Source organism: Scyliorhinus torazame, chromosome 31 (genome assembly GCF_047496885.1).
Source record: "Scyliorhinus torazame isolate Kashiwa2021f chromosome 31, sScyTor2.1, whole genome shotgun sequence".
Lineage (NCBI taxonomy): Eukaryota > Metazoa > Chordata > Chondrichthyes > Carcharhiniformes > Scyliorhinidae > Scyliorhinus > Scyliorhinus torazame.
Genome location: NC_092737.1, coordinates 8,871,683 through 8,891,927, shown reverse-complemented (window position 1 = coordinate 8,891,927; position 20,245 = coordinate 8,871,683). Strand labels below are relative to the sequence as shown.

Below are 20,245 nucleotides of genomic sequence, written 5' to 3'. Positions count from 1 at the left end.
ATTGGCCATACTTTCATACAGCCGACAATCTCACTTTCAATATGGTTTTTCCCCTTTCATTTTTATATCAATTACATCCATATGGAAGTTTCTTTTTCTAGAATGTACAAATCCTTCATGCGTATTACTTTTCGGTAAATATAAATTTAATACTTTGTTTTTTTCATTTATGGTCTTCACCAATTGTATATTTTCCTTCTACAATGCAATAGTTCAACTTCGAATCACCCTTCTTATCTTCCTAATGCAAATTTCCATTCATGCTGCTTACTGGTATGCCATTTAAACCTGCTCATCTCCCCTTCAAAATATTTGCTTTCACACCTAACCCTTTTCATGTTTCTACCCCATGGTTTCCGATTGGCCCTCTCAGTTATCATGTTCTTCTGTCTAGCCCTTTGAGGCCAGGCTTTCATTCAGAAGAAGGTTCCAGGTGTGCATGGCCAAACTAAAACCTCTGTGGCAACCGAGTTTACTTTTCCATTGAACCCTTGGTTTCACTCTGTCTCAATGTGCACAGGTTCCACTTTACAAAGCGTTCCTGGAGGTATCCTGCCCAGCCGGAGCACAGAATAGAATAGAACAGCTAATAACCCTGGTGCAGCAAAAAGGGGGAGAATGGAATGTGGGGGGTGGGGGGGGGGTGGAGGGGGGGGGGGGGCAGGGCGTTGTGGGGGGAGCAGAAAATGGTGCATTGAACAGGACATGGAATGGGGATTACACATTGGGCACAGGGTAGTTGCCAATTCTGATTACATGTATTCCTGGACGTTCAACTCATGACTTTCCTCCAAGTTCCAGCCATTCGACGACCATCACATCCATCCTTGTGATGTCCTGCCTCCCTACACCAATTGGAAAGCAACACGACTCCAATTGGATGATGCTTGGCGATCGACCAAACAGCATTCCCCCCGCCCCCCAACACTCATTTTCAAGTTGCTGTGTCTCTCTAAATCCACATTACCAGCAGTAAAAAAGGACAGAATGCAACATTTTATTTTATGCCCCGATGATATTTTTCTCCAGAGTTGCTAACCGCAGTGTCTTCAATTTCCGAAGACGCCAGGCCATGTCTGGAGCGTTGGCAACCCTATCACAGAGTCTGGGTCAATACAGCTTCTTTATCTAATTTCATCTCTGTTACACACAATTCAACTACATTATCAGTACCAATATAGGAACATTTAACATCTTCACACTTTGCTGATATAATAAAGACCCAAAATAACAATTATGTATCACAAAATAAAACATCTTACAAAGTGTAAACATTGCCCCCGCTCTCTTAATATCTTTTCCTTACGGAAGGACCATGGGGCGAGGTCTGAGAGCTCAGGTTTATATTAAAATCTCTTGGTATTTGGAAGCTCCCTCGTACTGACCCACACAGCACAGGAAGCTGACAGGCTAGGCTACGACTAAGTCAGGCCTACACAAGGGCTACTAAAGGGGGGTTCAGTCCTCGGGGTTACGAGGAGTTTCCACTCCTAATTGCTGCCCTGGACTCCATTACAGGAATGAGTAGGAAGCGCTTTCCCTCCAACCCGCCAGGCTGTGACATAGCCCCGTGTATCTCGCCATGCATCAACGGGACATTAGAGTTCACCCAGGCTTCCTGACCCTGGAAAATGAAAAAATGAACGGCAAAACGAAATGTGAAAAATGACCAACCAAGCTCTTTAAATGGCAACTAGCTCGAAATAAGAAAAAAAATCTGTACACAACGTGATAATCAGACGATAGCTTCTGTTTGTTAACCCACAGCTTGGGCTCCTGAGTGGAGAGGGGGTGAGATGTTAATCAGGTCAGCAGACGGAGATTGTAGTCTTTAGATGGCATGTTGTTCTGTGATATATGGCCGTGGGAATTTGTTCTGAAGAATAAAAACAAAAGAATATAAACACCTTGTAGCCTCCTGCTATCTCAAGGGGGTGAGATTACAAATTGGAGGAAGTTATGCTTCCATTCTATAACGCGCTGGTTAGACTGACATGTGGAGCAACTTGTGTTCAGTTCTGTACACCATCGATCAGGAAGGGCATGCCGGACTCGACGGGAATTTAGCACAGACTATCAAACAGGATTATCAGGATCGGATTACATCAACAAGGCATGTACGTCCCGAGTACCAAACAGCAGCAACTTGCATTTACATAGCGCCTTTCATCTAATAAAATGTCTCACCGCAGGTTACAAGGGCATAAACCGGACAAGTTAGACATTGGGTCACAAAATGAAAATTAGGACAGGTGTCTAAACGCTTGGTTAAAGGGATGAATGTGAGATTTGATCCACGTGTTTGAAGTGCTGCAAGGATTTGAGAGTGGGTAGGTTCAGAACCTACTGTTTCCTCAAGTGGGCAAAATGCCTGTCTGGCATCATGACATTGCCTACCTGGTACCCTGGCAGTGCCTACCTGGTACCCTGGCAGTGCCTACCTGGCACCCTGGCAGTGCCTACCTGGCACCCTGGCAGTGCCTACCTGGCACCCTGGCAGTGCCTACCTGGTACCCCGGCAGTGCCTACCTGGTACCATGGCCGTGCCTACCTGGTACCCTGGCCGTGCCTACCTGGCACCCTGGCAGTGCCACCTGGCACCATGGCAGTGCCACCTGGCACCCTGGCAGTGCCACCTGGTACCCTGGCAGTGCCACCTGGCACCCTGGCAGTGCCACCTGGCACCCTGGCAGTGCCTACCTGGCACCCTGACAGTGCCACCTGGCACCATGGCAGTGCCACCTGGCACCGTGGCAGTGCCTACCTGGCACCCTGGCAGTGCCACCTGGTACCATGGCAGTGCCTACCTGGCACCCTGGCAGTGCCTACCTGGCACCATGGCAGTGCCACCTGGCACCCTGGCAGTGCCACCTGGCACCCTGGCAGTGCCACCTGGCACCCTGGCAGTGCCACCTGGCACCCTGGCAGTGCCTACCTGGCACCCTGGCAGTGCCACCTGGCACCATGGCAGTGCCACCTGGCACCCTGGCAGTGCCACCTGGTACCATGGCAGTGCCTACCTGGCACCCTGGCAGTGCCTACCTGGCACCCTGGCAGTGCCACCTGGCACCCTGGCAGTGCCCCTGCCACCCTGGCAGTGTCAGGCTGGCATTCAGGCAGCACTGCCAGAGTCTCCTAACAGCGGCTGTGAATCCCGAGGTGGGCCTCTCCCCGGATCTACTGCCCGTGTCATGCCCCGGTTCCAGTTGGGACGCAGCAGGTTGATCGCGCCCTGAGTCAGTTATTGGGGTCTTGGGGAGTTTCTGCCTAGTCAAGCCCTCACTTGGAATTTTTTTCAACAGTGGGAAGCTGAACTTGCCAGCAGGACTGGCTCCTCAGATATCGGGCCACCAATTTGAAAGGGTGCCCCTATCTCCTAGGTGAGCTTGGGTGTACCCCAAAGCCCACACCCACAAACAATGTCACCCCCGCACACGTACACATTACCTCACCCCCCCCCCCAAGTGAGGACCCCCGCTATGGGGTCCCTGAGGCCTCCCCATCCACGTTTTGGGGCCCCCTCTTTCAGGACCTCCAAACTTCACCTCCCCCCCACAACCTTTATAACCCCCTCATCCCCTTTCATGGGCATCGTCCCCCTCAGGCCCTCACCCTTGGCAGCCGCACCCTGGCACCCAGGAACCTCGGCGTTACCACTCTGGCAGTGCCACCTGGTACCCAGACAGTGTCAAGGTGGCAGTGCCAAGGTACTCAGGTGCAGGAGAGAGGGCCAAGGCGCCACCCTGCCCTGTCCCCGACCAGCCAGGCGTCTCCAATGGCCTGGGTTACCCCCAGGTGCCATTACCAGCGGGATTCTCGGCGGTGTGGTGGCTTCAATCCTCTTGACAAGTATCGGGAAGATAGGATCTCACTGCGGCCGTAAAACACAGAGGGCTGGATTCCCCCAAAATGGGGCTATATCCCCTCGCCGGCGTAAAAACGCAGGCGTCACACTCCTGGGTTTCCTGAAAAAAATTCAACCCGATTCATTTACCTTCAGGGGGCTAGCAGGGAGCCGGAATGCTTCTCGCAGCTTTGGCTGTGGATACGGACCCCCGCACTTCCGGTTCCCAGTCCGCGTATGCGCATGTTTGCTCAGAGGCCGCAGCCGCCACCTGAGCATCCCGACCGGCCATAGCATATTAGTTCCACGCCATGGGGAACGCGGCAGGTCGGGAGCGGAGTATCGCTGGGAGGGCCTCTGGCAATGGCCCCCCAGCCGCGCAGCGTAATTCGCGGTCGCGCGGATATTCGGGGCCTGGAGAATCGAAGGAGCGGCGCCGGGCCCAATTCCGTCGGGAAATTTGATTCCCCGGCCCCGCGGCAATTGCGATTTCGGCGTGGGGCTGCGGAGAATCCACCCCAGGGTTTGGGAATCGGAGAGTCCCTCCCAAAGTTTATGGACTGTTTTCATGCCAGTTTCCTGGGGCAATATACCAGGGGGAATATAAATATAGCTATTTAATGTTGAGTATTGTGCAGTGTGGTAGTTAATTAGTAATCTCATCATAAAAGATCTGCTGGGAAATAATGATCATAATACTATAAAATTCCATATTAAGATTCAAAGCGATGTTCGCCAATTACAATCCAGAATTCTAAAATTAAAGAAAATCAGTTACAAAGGTATGAGGGAAGAGCTGGTTAAAGTTGTTTGGGTACATAAACGAAAAGACATGGCAATAAATAGACAACAGGAAACATTTACAGAAGCAATTCAAAATTTTTTGCAGAAATACATTCCATTGAAAACCAAAAACGTGGTGAAAAAAAGTCTAGAGAGAAAGTAATGGGGAAACCTGTCATCTAATCCAGCCCCGGGACCTGATGGCCTATATCCCAGGATTCTAAAAGAGATAGCTGTACAGATAGTGGATGTCCTGGCTATGGTTTCCAAAATTCCCGAGATTCTGGAATGATCCCAGCAGATTTGAAGTTGGCAACCACGGAGAGATTCTCCGGTTGCCGATGCCGAAATCAACATTTCCGACGAAATCGGGGGCGGTGCCGCCCCCTCCAAAGCGGCGTACTCTAGGGGTACGGCGCATGGCGTATCGACGGCCTCAGGACGCTGCCTGAGGCCCTCCCCCAGTGCTCTGCCCGAACAGTGAGTTCCCGACGACGTTGGTCACGTGTGCTATGATTTGTCAGGAACTCGGCCTGGCGGCTGCAGACTTAGTCCAGCGCCGCCATAGTCGCTGTGCCAAATTTTCAGTCGGAAAAGGCCACCGTTCCCACGCCAGAGTCAGGGCAGAGTCTGAAAATCAGAGAATGCAGCCCCACGATTCAGGGAAGGAGAGAGTGGGAAAAGAAAGAAGCACAGGCTGGTTAACCTGACACCATGATCTCAGAAGTATTAGCAATGTACTCAGTAAATAATAACATGATTAGGACAAATCAATCACATTTTACGGAAGGGAAATCAATTTAATGAATTTATTAGAGCTTTTTGATGATGTACCAAAGAGGAACCGGAACATCTGGTACATTCGGATTTCCAAATTCAATAGCAAATGAGAAAAAAATGGTAATATGCATCATAAGGGTTCACGGTGTTAGTGTAATAAATTAGCGTGGATCGAAGATTGATGAAGAGACAGGAAGCAAAGAGTCGGGATAAATGGGACATTTTCCCGTGGTCAGGTTGTGACTAACAGAGAATCACAAGTGTAGTGTGGTGGCCTCAGCTATTCCCAATCTTTATTAATGGCACAGACAGAAAGACAGAGAGTAACATATCTAGATTTGTTGGTGATAAGAAGCTAGGTGGGAACGTAAGCTAGAGGATGATACAAAGGGGTTGCGAAGAGATATAGACGGTTGACTGAGTCGGCAACAAAGGGAGGAAGTGGGAGGTTAATCACTTTGTCATCAAAATAGAAATGCAGAATATTTTGAAAAGGTGTGAAACGTGTAAATGTTAATTTTCAAAGGGTCTTGGGTGCACTTGTACAAGTAACACAGAAAGTTAACATGCAGGTACAGCCAGCAATTAGAAAGGAAAATGGAATGTTGTATATTGCAAGGGGATTCAAGTGCAAGAATAAAGAAGAATAAAGTTGTCCAGGACTTTGGTGAGACTACACCAGGAATACTGGGCGAGATTCTCTGACCCCCCCCGCCGGGTCGGAGAATCGCCGGGGGCTGGCGTGAATCCCGCCCCCGCCGGTTGCCGAATTCTCCGGCACCGGATATTCGGCGGGGGCGGGAATCGCGCCGCACCGGTTGGCGGGCCCCCCCCGGCGATTCTCCGGCCCGGATGGGCCAAAGTCCCGCTGCTGGGATGACTGTCCCGCCGGCGTGGATTAAACCACCTCTCTTACCGGCGGGAGAAGGCGGCGCAGGCGGGCTCCGGGGTCCTGGGGGGGGCGCGGGGCGATCTGGCCCCGGGGGGGTGCCCCCACGGTGGCCTGGCCCGCGATCGGGGCCCACCGATCCGCGGTCGGGCCTGTGCAGTGGGGGCACTCTTTTCCTTCTGCCTTCGCCACGGTCTCCATCATGGCGGAGGCGGAAGAGACCCCCTCCACTGCGCATGCGCGGGGATGCCGTGAGCAGCCGCTGACGCTCCCGCGCATGCGCCGCACGTCAATGTCAGTTTCGCGCCAGCTGGCGGGGCACCAAAGGCCTTTCCCGCCAGCTGGCGGGCCGGAAATCAGTCCGGCGCGGGCCTAGCCCCTCAAGGTTAGGGCTCGGCCGCTCAAGATGCGGAGGATTCCGCACCTTTGGGGCGGCGCGATGCCCGACTGATTCGCGCCGCTTTTGGCGCCGCGCCGATTGCGGAGAATTCCGCCCACTGTGTGCAGTTTTGAGAAAGGATATGCTTGCATCGGAGGAGGTACAGTGAAAGTATTCTAGATTGTTCCTTTGGGAGAGGGGGGAGGTCGTCCTATTTTGAGAGGCTGAGTAAATGGGTCCTTTGCTGGAGGTTAGAAAACTGAGAGGCAATTTCATTGAAACAAACAAAATTCTGAAGGGGCTTGGCAGGTTTGACACAGGGAGATTGTTTCCACTGGTCGGGCATGGTCTCAGAATAAAGGGATCCTTTAGCACTGACATTAGGAGGAATTTCTTCCCACAGAGGATTATTAATGTTTGGAATCCTCTGTTCCAGTGGATTATGGATGCTCTATCATTGAATACATTCATGTTTGGGATACATAGGTGGTAAACAGAACATCGCTAACTACACTCCCCCCCCCCACCCCGCCAAGTAAATGTCAGCCCTCGGCCTATCAGGGAATCAAGGAATGTTAGAAGTGGGTGGGGGAAATGTAGTTGAAAGTGAGGACCTGCCAGGATTGTATGGAATGGCAGGGCAGGTTTGAATGGTCTGCAACTGCTGATATTTCTGATTTTCTTCTCGATCAACGCCTCTGCAATGAGCTGGGGCTGGGTCCCAGCTGGGGAGGAGGCTGAGAGGGACGGGATTGTCTCCCCGCGAATTTCTATTCAAACTGGGGGTTGTTGCCAACCACAGCTCGATACCTGTTCCCCCAAACCGCCCAATTCACTCACACCCTTCACTCGGTGTAGTTTGTGGGCCGGCCCCCAAGCAAACTAATCATGCTGCCCAACCGCGCCCACACCTGCTTCTCCGGCATCACCTCAACACTGCCATGCCAATCAAACCCTGTCCAACGGAATCCGAACAGTCAGACTTCATAATGAAGACCTACCCTGGAAGACAAGCTCATGACCTCCATCCTGGGGTGACGGTTCTTCGATTCCTTGTATGTAGAAAGACCTGAAAGATTTGAACACAGTTGTTAAAAGATTTTGTAATCTCCTTACCATTACAGTGACCCAACCCTTCTTCAGATACATAGCCATGAATGTCCCGTAGTCAGGCCTCCCTGAGCAGTGCCAACTTCCCACATCCCATAACGCCCAACTTTAAATCAAACAGCATCCCAGCACCCGTATCCTAGCACCCAGAATCCGAGTGATGCAGGGGACCCCAGCACCCAGAATCTCTGACCCAGCAACACGTCGACTGTTCCAGTCTCCTGTCATCTCGATCTCAGCATCCAGCGGTTTTGAATCCCACAGTATCCCAATACTCCGGGTGAAGATGGATCCCAACACCTTGATATCTTTGCTGAATTCCGTTCATCGGGAGAAAGCTACTCCTACCTTTTGGTTGTCCAAAAACGATTGATAAGTTAAAATGACATCAAGTACCGACATTTGGGAGCCAGTTTCTCTGACCCTGCCGGTTGGCTGTGCCAATCTAACTTCAGACCCAACCTAGCAGTTTAGCACGAAGGCCTCGAGTCTTACCATGCCAATTCCCAGCAGAAGGATTTCCCAGGGTTAAACCTTCACGCTTATGCCAATCCCAAGTGTCCTCCTCCCACCAAACTGTGTTTTGTTTGTCTGTCTTCCTCCTGTTGGATTACAAAAGTTTTGTCCTGTGTTAGTGTCAGTGAATGCACAGCGTTGGAGCGATACTGAACAAGGTTTGAACCTTGAAGGATCTCTTCAGTCCAGTTCGGAGAGGACTACTGCGCAGACGAAAGGAAATTGCATTCCGTTCTACTTTTTATTAATTGATTATTAAGTGGACATCGCTGACAAGGCCAGCTTTTAATGCCCATTTCTCATTGAGAGATCATGGTGAGCCTTCTCCTCGAACTGAAACAGTTTGATACGCCCGGGAGTGATTAAGAGATCACTCACAATGAAGTGGGATTAAAGTCTCAGCAAACAGACTGGATTTAGATCGCAGATTTCCATCCCCAGAATATAAATGGTTTAGTTACGTTGTTGCAACAACCCAGCAACTCCATGGTCACTGAAACCAACTGTTTGCTTTTTACATTTTTTTTTAAACAGAAATCTCTCAAACTGGTTTGGTGGAATTTAAACTCAGATTCTCTGCATTATAATCCATGGATAGCAAGACAGACGAGGAGAGAGGAGAAGAGGTGACCAAAGTACCTGAACATGGCGTATTTCTTGTCCAAGTGCCGATATCTTGTGCAACATATAATCGCCACGATCAGCACAATGATGATTATCAGAGCCACCGCTGCTGTCACCACGATTAGTGTCAATATGTGGACTGGGAATTGGCACTTTTCCCCAATGTACCAGTAATCCTTCGATGTGTCACAACTGAAATCAAAAATAAATGGTCGGGCACATTAAAACTACTGAACTCAAATGTAGAGAGTAAAACTCCCTCACACTGTCCCCATCAAACACTCCCAGGACAGGTACAGCACGGGGTTAGATACAGAGTAAAACTCCCTCTGCACTGTCCCCATCAAACACTCCCAGGACAGGTACAGCACGGGGTTAGATACAGAGTAAAGCTCCCTCGACACTGTCCCCATCAAACACTCCCAGGACAGGTACAGCACGGGGTTAGATAGAGTAAAGCTCCCTCTGCACTGTCCCCATCAAACACTCCCAGGACAGGTACAGCACGGGGTTACATACAGAGTAAAGCTCCCTCTGCACTGTCCCCATCAAACACTCCCAGGACAGGTACAGCACGGGGTTAGATACAGAATAAAGCTCCCTCTACACTGTCCCCATCAAACACTCCCAGGACAGTTACAGCACGGAGTTAGATACAGAGTAAAGCTCCCTCTACACTGTCCCCATCAAACACTCCCAGGACAGGTACAGCACGGGGTTAGATACAGAGTAAAGCTCCCTCTGCACTGTCCCCATCAAACACTTCCAGGACAGGTACAGCACGGGGTTTGATACAGAGTAAAGCTCCCTCTACACTGTCCCCATCAAACACTCCCAGGACAGGCACAGCACAGGGTTAGATACAGAGTGAAGCTCCCTCTGCACTGTCCCCATCAAACATTCCCAGGACAGGTACAGCACGGGGTTAGATACAGAGTGAAGCTCCCTCTGCACTGTCCCCAACAAACACTCCCAGGACAGGTACAGCACGGGTTAGATACAGAGTAAAGCTCCCTCTACACTGTCCCCAACAAACACTCCCAGGACAGGTACAGCACGGGTTAGATACAGAGTAAAGCTCCCTCTACACTGTCCCCATCAAACACTCCCAGGACAGGTACAGCACAGGGTTAGATACAGAGTGAAGCTCCCTCTGCACTGTCCCCATCAAACACTCCCAGGACAGGTACAGCACAGGGTTAGATACAGAGTGAAGCTCCCTCTGCACTGTCCCCATCAAACACTCCCAGGACAGGTACAGCACGGGTTAGATACAGAGTAAAGCACCCTCTACACTGTCCCCATCTAACACTCCCAGGACAGGTACAGCACGGGGTTAGATACAGAGTAAAGCTCCCTCTACACTGTCCCCATCAAACACTCCCAGGACAGGTACAGCACAGGGTTAGATACAGAGTGAAGCTCCCTCTGCACTGTCCCCATCAAACACTCCCAGGACAGGTACAGCACGGGTTAGATACAGAGTAAAGCACCCTCTACACTGTCCCCATCTAACACTCCCAGGACAGGCACAGCACGGGGTTAGATACAGAGTAAAGCTCCCTCTACACTGACCCCATCAAACATTCCCAGGACAGGTACAGCACGGGGTTAGATAGAGAGTAAAACTCCCTCAACACTGTCCTCATCAAACACTCCCAGGACAGGTACAGCACTGGGTTAGATAGAGAGTAAAACTCCCTCAACACTGTCCCCATCTGCACTCCCAGCATGGGTTATGTGCTGGGTAAAGCACCATCTGTACTGCCTCATCAAACATTCTCAGGCCATAGATATTGTCAAAGTGCAGAGTAAAATTAGTTCCAGAATGTTTCCTCAATGTTATCAGTCACCAACCTCTAATCAGCAATTCAACGTCTTGTGTGACATTTATTCATGTCACATAGCCACAATCTAGGCCTGTGTAAGTTGCTGTGTGGTTGCCAGTTTAACTTGTCAATGATTGCCTGTCAGGTTTGTCTGACCGATCTGAGGTTCCAGTTCCATGTCAGTGTGGTTGACATTGACACATGAACTATCCTCCGTAATGGCTTCGCAAGCCCCCCATTTGTATCGCCATCCCTCGGGAAAAATAGAGAAAGGCGGCAAATGCATCACGCAGGGCACGAGGGGTTGACAAGGAGCTCCTGACAGGGCTGTACAGCAGCACCCTTATCCTGAGTTTCAATCAAAAAACGTTCTCTCACCCAGCAGTCTGGGCCAAAGTGATGGGTTAGTGCCAATCCAAGGCGCCTCTTTGAATTTTGGTTTTCTCAAGCTAACCATTTTAGCCAGAAGCATTGTGTAAAGTGATTACCGAACTATGTTCTATGTTCTATGTTCTAACAGAGATTGATTTGCTAACGGCATCAAATTTAAAAAACAGTCAGGTAAATTATTTGGGTTTCCATTTCTCGGTCAGGGTGTAGGGCTGTGCCAATTCTGTAACTCATGCTCCCTTCTGATGGGCTGTCAGAACTTGCTGGGGTTGCCAACTCGTGTCGGACATCGTCCTGGAGATCTCATCACATGACATCCCCGCCCAAACAGCCTTTTTCTCCTGTATTCCAATGTTTTTCAAACTAATGAACAAAGGCGTCCAATGAAAATATGAAAACGCACACTGTTCTTCATAATACCACAATGATTTTTCTTCCTGGTTTGCTCGTAGCATTATCCCGGAGATTAATCTTCAAATCTGGAGACAAAACAATCCTGCATGTTTGGCAACCCTGAGGCCTTGGTAAATTAATCGCGATGAATCAAATACAATCATATTAATTGAATCTTACAAGCACTTGGGGCCTTGCGTTGAGAGTTCGCATTTTCCATAAATGCAAGTAAAAGCATCTTTACTATCTATGTGACACCTGGACATGCAGATCCAGCCCGAAGATGTATTTTCCGCTGTATAATAGTCCTTAAAATCGTCTTCCATATTGACTGTGCAATTAACTGTTGAAGAAAGAGCAGATAACAAAATCATGACCGTGCTCATGTATCCCGCACACACCGCAAATATTTCCTCAGCAATAGGGAATGAAGCACTGAATGCAACAAGGAATCCCACTCACAATCAATGCCCCCCTCACGAGGCACACGTGCACTGCTTTGCAGCAATCTTGTATGTATGTGCAGTGAACTGGCTAGCAGTGCTCAATGAAGAAAATTAACGGGTATATGTCCCACCACACCCCAATCATGCACTTAGTCAAGCAGAGCTGCCTGTATCCCATGAAATAAGGTAACCCAGTTCTCTCCATTTTAGATTTCCAGCATCGAAAGCCCACTGCTGCCTGTCTACAGAAAGATAATGGCCTCCGATCAGAATGTCCCCTTCTCTGAATCCAGCAGATGTTGCTGCTCCACTAATGCTGTTTCTCATTGTCGGTCTGTAACATACTCCACGTGTCTTGGGTTGGTGTTTTTCCTTGGGCAGAAGTTTAACCTGACTCTCGCCGTCCTACCCAAAGGGCCATGTACTTCCTTTAGTCTGCCTTCTTCCAACATTTCGACCCATCTGGTTCGGACATCTTTAAAAAAAAATCATTTATGGGATGTGTGCGTCGCTGTCCGGGCCCAGCATTTATTGCCCATCCCTAGTTGCCCCTTCAGAAGGTGGTGGTGAGCCGCCTTCCTGAACCGCTGCAGTTTCCCCTGATTCCCATTGACTCCAGTTTAGCTCGGGCTCCTTGATGCCACACTCGGTCAAATGCTGCCTTGATGTCGAGGGCAGTCACTCTCACCTCACTTCCACCATTCAGCGGTTTTGTCCATGTTTGAACCAAGGCTGTAATGAGGTCAGGAGCTGAGTGACCCTGGCGGAACCCAAACTGAGCGTCAGTGAGCAGGTTCTTGCTGAGTAAGTGCCCCTTGATAGTACTGTTGATGACTCCTTCCATCACTTTGCTGATGATGGAGAGTAGACTGATAGGGCGGTAATTAGCTGGGTTGGATTTGTCCTGTTTCTTGTGTACAGGACACACCTGGGCAATTTACCCCATTGCCGGGTAGATGCCAGTGTTGTAGCCGTACTGGAACAACTTGGCTAGAGGCGCGGCCAGTTCTGGAGCACAAGTCTTCAGTACTATTGCCGGGATCTTGTCAGGGCCCAGAGCCTTTGCAGCATCCAGTGCCTTCAGCCATTTCTTGATATCACCTGGAGTGAATCGTATTGGCTGAAGACTGACGTCTGTGACACTGGGGACCTCCGGAGGAGACCGAGATGGATCATCCACTCGGCACTTCTGGCTGAAGATTGTTGCGAATGCCTCAGCCTTGTCTTTTGCACAGACGTGCTGGGCTCCCCCATCATTGAGGATGGGGATAGTTGTGTGGTATCCTGACCCAATCAGGAGCAACACAACTGCCGAGCTCTAAGGAGCACACGGACCTTCTCCCGTGTGGTCTTCACGGGATCCTCTGGGCCCCACAGTGCATTGCGCTGTAGCTCTTTTGTGCTTGTGGTAAAATACCATGAAGAGATCATTCACAACGCATTGCGGGACGATTCTAAGCAGTGAGTGTTCGATGGCCAATATGGATAACATGATCGGAGACAAGAAAGGGTGAAGTTTTGCCCATCCAAAACACAGACAGCTGACAAATCTACACGAATGCAGACTGAACTGGATTGTCAATGACAATCAGGTAAAAATACATAGATACGAACATAGCGAGAGTGTTATGATCACTGTGAGACCCACACATTAGCTAGTTAGCTCCCATTAAAATGGGGAGGTTCTTGTTTTTGCCATGACATCACTGAGGGCATTTCAAACTGCTTCAGTGAACTATTGACACTTTTGATGCAAAAGCTTATAATTTAGATTTTATTACAAAATCTTAAAGCACAGCCACATGGCCCATTGTGCGTGTGCTGAATCCTGGACAGAGCTACCCAGTCACTGTCCCTAAAAATGAAGCGCAATACTGACGCTGCTGGAATCTGAAACAGAAAAGGCAGGAAAATCTCAGCTGGTCAGGCAGCGTCTGAGGAGAGACATAATAGAGTTAACGTTTCGATCCTTAAGAAACATCTTCAGAGCTAACTCTGTTTCTCTCTCTCCAGATGCTGCCAGACCTGTTGAGTTTGTCCAGCATTTTCTGTCCCAGTTCCAGTCCGTTCTGCTCTTTTCATTTTTTTTCTCCTTTTCAAGTTTCTTCTTCATGGTCAAAGTTAATATTGGGATGTGTTCGCCATTGGCTGACGCTGGTGCCGGGATTCCCGATTGGGCAGAGAATGGTGGGTCGACCGAAAAACGGGCTTGACGCTCGTTACAATGCTTTGATCACCCGCCGCTTGTGCCAATGTGCTACCCGCCACTCGCTTGCAGGAAGTGGCAAATGAAAGTAAAGCATGCATATACGTGCAGTTAAGGGGATTGAATCCCGAGTCTCTCCCTACCTCCCCCACCCCCACCGGGCCCCCGGCGATGCTCTGAACCCCTCATCGGGAAATCCACTGGGGGGGGGGGGGCGTTTGGTGAAAGGTTACCCAAGCACAGCCCTGCCGCTGTGGAGCCTGAGGGAGGGGGTCAAAAGCAGCGAAGTGGTTGCGCACCCTCTTTTACACAGCAGAAACCACTCAGCTGCTTTTGATGTGGGGAGGAGCTGTCAATCATAGCAAGAGTGTTTATAAACATTGCGGTCAGCATCAAAGATGCGTTCAAGTGTGAAGTGAAAGAGAAATCAACAATCCGCCAAGCACATGTGTCTGGGCCAATAAAACATATCAATCTCTGGCTAGTGAAATGTATTGCTGTGTGAAATTGAATGGAAGATTTGTATTTGAAAGGCTGTCAAGGGATTTGAATGTTCTGGGCTTTCCAGGAAGCCTCTGACACTTGTCCTCCTTGCTGCTTTAAAGACCTTTGTCTGAGGCAGCAGATGTTAGGAAAGGGTAAGTGAAAATGCAGTGATTTTTCCCTGACCTACCTGGACTGCCCTTCAGCTTTCAGGCAGTGGGGACTGATAGGGCATCTGATCGGGGTCTCTGATGGGGGTGACAGTTGCAGGAGGAATGATGACGGGTCTGATGGGGAGTCTGATGGGGGTCGCTGGGGAGGCTGGTGGGGGGCAGTGGGGATGGGGTCGGGCCACCCTCACGCATGCGTTCTATAGGGGGGGCTGGTGACTCGTTATTCCTGTGGTAGGGGGAAGATGCCCCTCCTTATCAGCGAGGGGAGGGCAGGATTAGTGTTGTGGGGGAGGGGGCCCTGCTCCCCGACCTGCTCCCTGACTCATTGATAAAAACAATTTCCTCATGTTCCCCCTTTTGCGAGTTATCTTAAATATGTTTCTCGCGCCACGAGAAGCAATCTGTCCGTCGCCACTCTGTTAAAAAGAACATCAGTTCTGCACACCTCTAATTCTATATTCCCTGTGCTAAGGAGAACATGTCCAGCTTCAATAGTCTCTACAGAACTGAAGGCCCTCAGACTCCTCTGGAACTGGTCAAGGAACAGGGCAGCATATATAAGTTACAACAATACATCACATTGTCCAAGACCGCAGGAAACTACAAAAAGTCGTGAATGTAGCCCAGTCCGTCACGCAAACCAGCCTCCCATCCATCGACTCTGTCTACAATTCCCGTGCCTCGGAAAAGCAACCAGCATAATTAAGGACCCCACGCACCCCGGACATACTCTCTTCCACCTTCTTCCGTCAGGAAAAAGATACCAAAGTTTGAGGTCGTGTACCAACCGACTCAAGAACAGCTTCTTCCCTACTGCCATCAGACTTTTGAATGGACCTACCTCGTATTAAGTTGATCTTTTCTCTACACCCTAGCTATGACTGTAACATTATATTCTGCAGTCTCTCCTTCCTTCCCTATGTACGGTATGCATTGTCTGTTTAGAATGCAAGAAACAACACTTTTGACAGTAATGACATGTGACAATAATAAATCAAATCAAAAAATCAAACATTGGTTTTAAAGAGGACTGCCTCACAGTGAGTTAACCATTGGGTCAATAATTGTAGCATCAATTTCTTTTTTTTTTAATTTCAAGTACCCAATTCATTTTTCCCAATTAAGGGGCAATTTATCAAGGTCAATCCACCTCCCTGCACATCTTTGGGTTGTGGGGGTGAAACCCACGCAGACACGGGGAGAATGTGCAAACTCCACACAGACAGTGACCCAGAGCCGGGATCGAACCTGGGACCTCGGCGCTGTGAGGTGGCAATTGCGCCACCGTGCTGCCAATAATTGCAGCATCAATAATGGGTCAATAGTCATAGGGTCAGTAATTAAGTGAAAGTGCCTAAAACATTTTAAGTGACTCAATGTCAGCACATGACACCTTAGCCTCTTTGTATAGAATCATAGAATCCTCACAATGCAGAAGAAGGCCATTCGACCCATCGAATCTGCACCCTACGTAGGCCCCGGCCCCCGGCCCCATCCCCGTAACCCCACCTAATCTTTTGGACACTAAGGGGCAATTTAGCACGACCAATCCACTGACCTTCACATCTTTGGACTGTGGGAGGAAACTGGAGCACCCGGAGGAAACCCACGCACACACGGGGAGAACGTGCAGACTCCACACAGACAGTGACCGAGGCCGGAACGGAACCCAGGACCCTGGTGCTGTTAGGCAGCAGCGCTAACCACTGGGCCACCGTGCCCCAATGTAATTGCCACTGAGCTTATATGGTGTCGTCGTGAAAATGCAAAACTCACCAATCAGGTCTTCATTGGAGTACGACACGTTTTTGAAATTGGGTGTAAGTTGAAGACCTAAACAGTTTTCTGAAATATTAATTATTTCACAATTAAAAACAGAATAAATAGGACATACACAGAACAAGCTTTTTAATAATCGTTTAATTAATAATTGTACATATCAGGACAGAAATATGAGTAACACCCTGAGATTGGTTTATTTATTTTGAGGATGCAGTAGTGTAGATGATATGTTGCTGGAATTGTAATTCAGAGAACTGTGAATTCAAATTCCATTGTGTCAATTGAAGAGTTTGAAAGACTCGTTTCTAAATTAGTACCAGTAAAAGTGATCATGAATCATTTGGATTGTTGGAAAAATGGCACTGGCTCAGTCTTTCGGGGAAGGAAGTCTGTCATCCCAGTATGGTATGGCCAATACCTAACTCCTGCCCCACACCCAACTGTCGAACAGAGCTAGCAAGCCCCTTGTTTGCATCATCAGGGTAAATAAGAGTGGGCAATTAATGCCAGCTCTACCAACAGCAGCCATACCTCAAGTATGAATGATACACATTTCGGTCAGCACTGTTCTGGGATAACAGAATAAGGACCGCCCATGTATGATAAATTGGCAGAGCCAATCTCTCGTCCTTTGAAACCAACAGGCCGATGATCCACTCCCACCAGAGTATTAGGCAATGGGTGACATTGCAAATGACACTGAGCATGTTTTAAGGAACAAAATGGGTTGGAGGAAGCAGTAAATGATAAATGGAAGCGGGACATCGAGGGCGGTGATTGTAAATTGGTTGGGAAACCCAAAGGTTCTTAGGTGTAAATCTGACCACAGATTGAATCGGGCTGGGTTACATGGATAGACTGAAGATAGGAGCAGGACGAGGCCTTTTGGCCCTTCGAGCCTGCTCCGCCATTTATCACGATCATGACTGATCATCCAACTCAATAGCCTATCCCTATAGATAGGGGCTGGTTTAGCACAGCGGGCTTATAATGCAGAACAAGGCCAGCAGCGCAGGTTCAATTCCTGTACCAGCCTCCCCAAACAGGCGCCGGCATGTGGTGACTAGGGGCTTTTCGCAGTAAATTCATTGAAGCCTACTTGTGACAATAAGTGATTATTATTATTAGATATGGTTGGCATGTGATAAAAGACAAATGATTCATTGAGACCCTTCAATGGAGGGAGCCTGTTACTCGTTCCTGGTCTGGCCTGAATGTGACTCGGCTGAAGTCTCAGCCTGGATCTGTGGTCAAGTCTCTGAAGTGGGACTTGAGGCAGAGATCAGGATGCCATACAGTTGACACCTCAAGAAACAGGTAATCAACAATTAGCATGTGCAACCTGGAGGTATTTCCTACCAAAAATACTGTAGATTGTGGCATATAAGTTGATCCCATTTTATCGATCCAAAAATCTTTCAGATGCTTGGCTTATCGATCAATCCCCTTTATAGCCACGACATGCTATGCTTGCATACTTGGAAAGGCAGTGGCGTAGCGGTATTGACACTGGACGAGTCATCCAGAGACCCAGATTAATGTTTTGGGGATCCTGGTTCGAATCCCACCACAGCAGATGGTGAAATTTGAATTGAATAAAAAGCTGGAATTAAAAGTCTAATAAAGGCCATCGGCGCGATTCTCCGACCCTCCGCCGGGTCGGAGAATCGCCGGGGGCTGGCGTGAATCCCGCCCCCGTCATGTCCCGAATTCTCCGCCATCAGAGAATCAGCGGGGGCGGGAATCGCGCCGGTCGGCGGGCCCACCCCCGGCGATCCTCCGGCCCGCGATGGGCCGAAGTCCCGCCGCTGTCAACCCTCTCCCGCCGGCGTGGATTCAACCACCTTTTGAACGGTGGGAGCAGGCGGCGCGGGAGGGCTCCGGGGTCCTGGGGGAGGCGGGGGGGTGATCTGGCCCCGGGGAGTGCCCCCACGGTGGCCTGGCCCGCGATCGGGGCCCACCGATCCGCGGGCGGGCCTGTGCCGTGGGGGCACTCTTTTTCTTCTGCCTTCGCCATGGTCTTCACTGGCGGAGGCGGGAGAGACACCCTCCCCTGCGCAGGTGCGGGGATGCCGTGAGCGGCCGCTGACCCTCCCGCGCATGCATCGCCCGGCGAAGTCCTTTCGGCCCCGGCTGGCGTGGCGCCAAAGGCCTTTCCCGCCAGCCGGTGGAGCGGAAACCGCTCGGGCGCGGGCCTAGTCCCTCAAGGTGAGGGCTTGGCCCCTAAAGGTGCGGAGAATTCCGCACCTTTGGGGCGGCCCGACGCCGGAGTGGTTCCCGCCACTCCATCACGCCGGGACCCCCTGCCCCGCCGGGTAGGGGAGAACCCCGCCCATGAAACCAGATGTTTTATTTACTGATACCTTATAACTGGGTGCAGGGGACCATGCAGGTGATACAGGCTGTGTGGGGAAGATGTGTGGGAGTTTAATATATGCCCACAAGGAGCAGGCCCTGCTCCCCCCATGGAGGGATTTCTTTGATTCTTCGAACAGCGATTTCTAGGCCAACATCTACTGTAGCCCAGCGCCAAAACAGTTCTACGTCTGGATCTTGTCAGTGTTTTCATAGAATCATAGAATTTGCAGTGCAGAAGAGGGCCATTCGGCCCATCGAGTCTGCACCAGCTCTTGGAAAGAGCACCCTACTTAAGCCCCCCCCCCCACCCTATCCCCGTAACCTAGTAACTCCACCTTACCTTTCTTGGACACTAAGGGCAATTTATCATGGCCAATCCACCTAACCTGCACATCTTTGGACTGTGGGAGGAAACCGGAGCACCGGAGGAAACCCATGCAGACACGGGGAGAACGTGCAGACTCTGCACAGACAGTGACCCAAGCCGGGAATCGAACCTGGGACCCTGGAGCTGTGAAGCAACTGTGCTAACCACTGTGCAAAAGTTTCTTTAAATACATTAAAAACAAACGGGAGGCAAAAGTTGACATTGGGCCGCTCCAAAATGACGCTGGTAATTTTGTGATGGGAGACAAGGAAATAGCTGAGGAACTGAATAAGTACTTTGCGTCAGTCTTCACAGTAGAAGACATGAGTAATATCCCAACAATTCCGGAGAGTCAGGGGGCAGAGTTGAATATGGTAGCCATCACAAAGGAGAAAGTGCTAGAGAAACTAAGAGGTCTAAAAATTGATAAATCTCCAGGCCCAGATGGGCTACATCCTAGAGTTCTAAAGGAGATAGCTGAAGAAATAGTGGAGGCGTTAGTTATGATCTTTCAAAAGTCACTGGAGTCAGGGAAAGTCCCAGAGGATTGGAAAATCACTGTTGTAACCCCCCTGTTCAAGAAGGGAACAAGGAAAAAGATGTAAAATTATAGGCCAATTAGCCTAACCTCGGTTGTTGGCAAGATTCTAGAATCCATTGTTAAGGATGAGATTTCTAAATTCTTGGGAGTGCAGGGTCGGATTAGGACAAGTCAGCATGGATTTAGTAAGGGGAGGTCGTGCCTGACAAACCTGTTAGAGTTCTTTGAAGAGATAACAAATAGGTTAGACCAAGGAGAGCCAATGGATGTTATCTATCTTGACTTCCAAAAGGCCTTTGATAAGGTGCCTCACGGGAGACTGCTGAGTAAAATAAGGGCCCATGGTATTCGA

General features: G+C 49.8%; 1 protein-coding gene across 1 annotated transcript in view; it reads right to left on the bottom strand.

Moving 5' to 3' along the window:
* Positions 1–661: 661 nt before the first annotated feature.
* The window catches only part of LOC140404563 (uncharacterized), a 68,048-nt gene continuing 48,464 nt past the window's right edge, over positions 662–20,245 (bottom strand). The window contains exons 46-51 of the mRNA XM_072493165.1: positions 16,622–16,690; positions 11,718–11,880; positions 8,941–9,117; positions 8,281–8,387; positions 7,677–7,744; positions 662–1,876 (exon numbers count right to left, since the gene is read on the bottom strand). Of these exons, the coding sequence (XP_072349266.1) occupies positions 1,832–1,876; positions 7,677–7,744; positions 8,281–8,387; positions 8,941–9,117; positions 11,718–11,880; positions 16,622–16,690 (629 nt within the window). The 3' untranslated portion in view covers positions 662–1,831. The remainder of the gene's footprint in view (positions 1,877–7,676; positions 7,745–8,280; positions 8,388–8,940; positions 9,118–11,717; positions 11,881–16,621; positions 16,691–20,245) is intronic.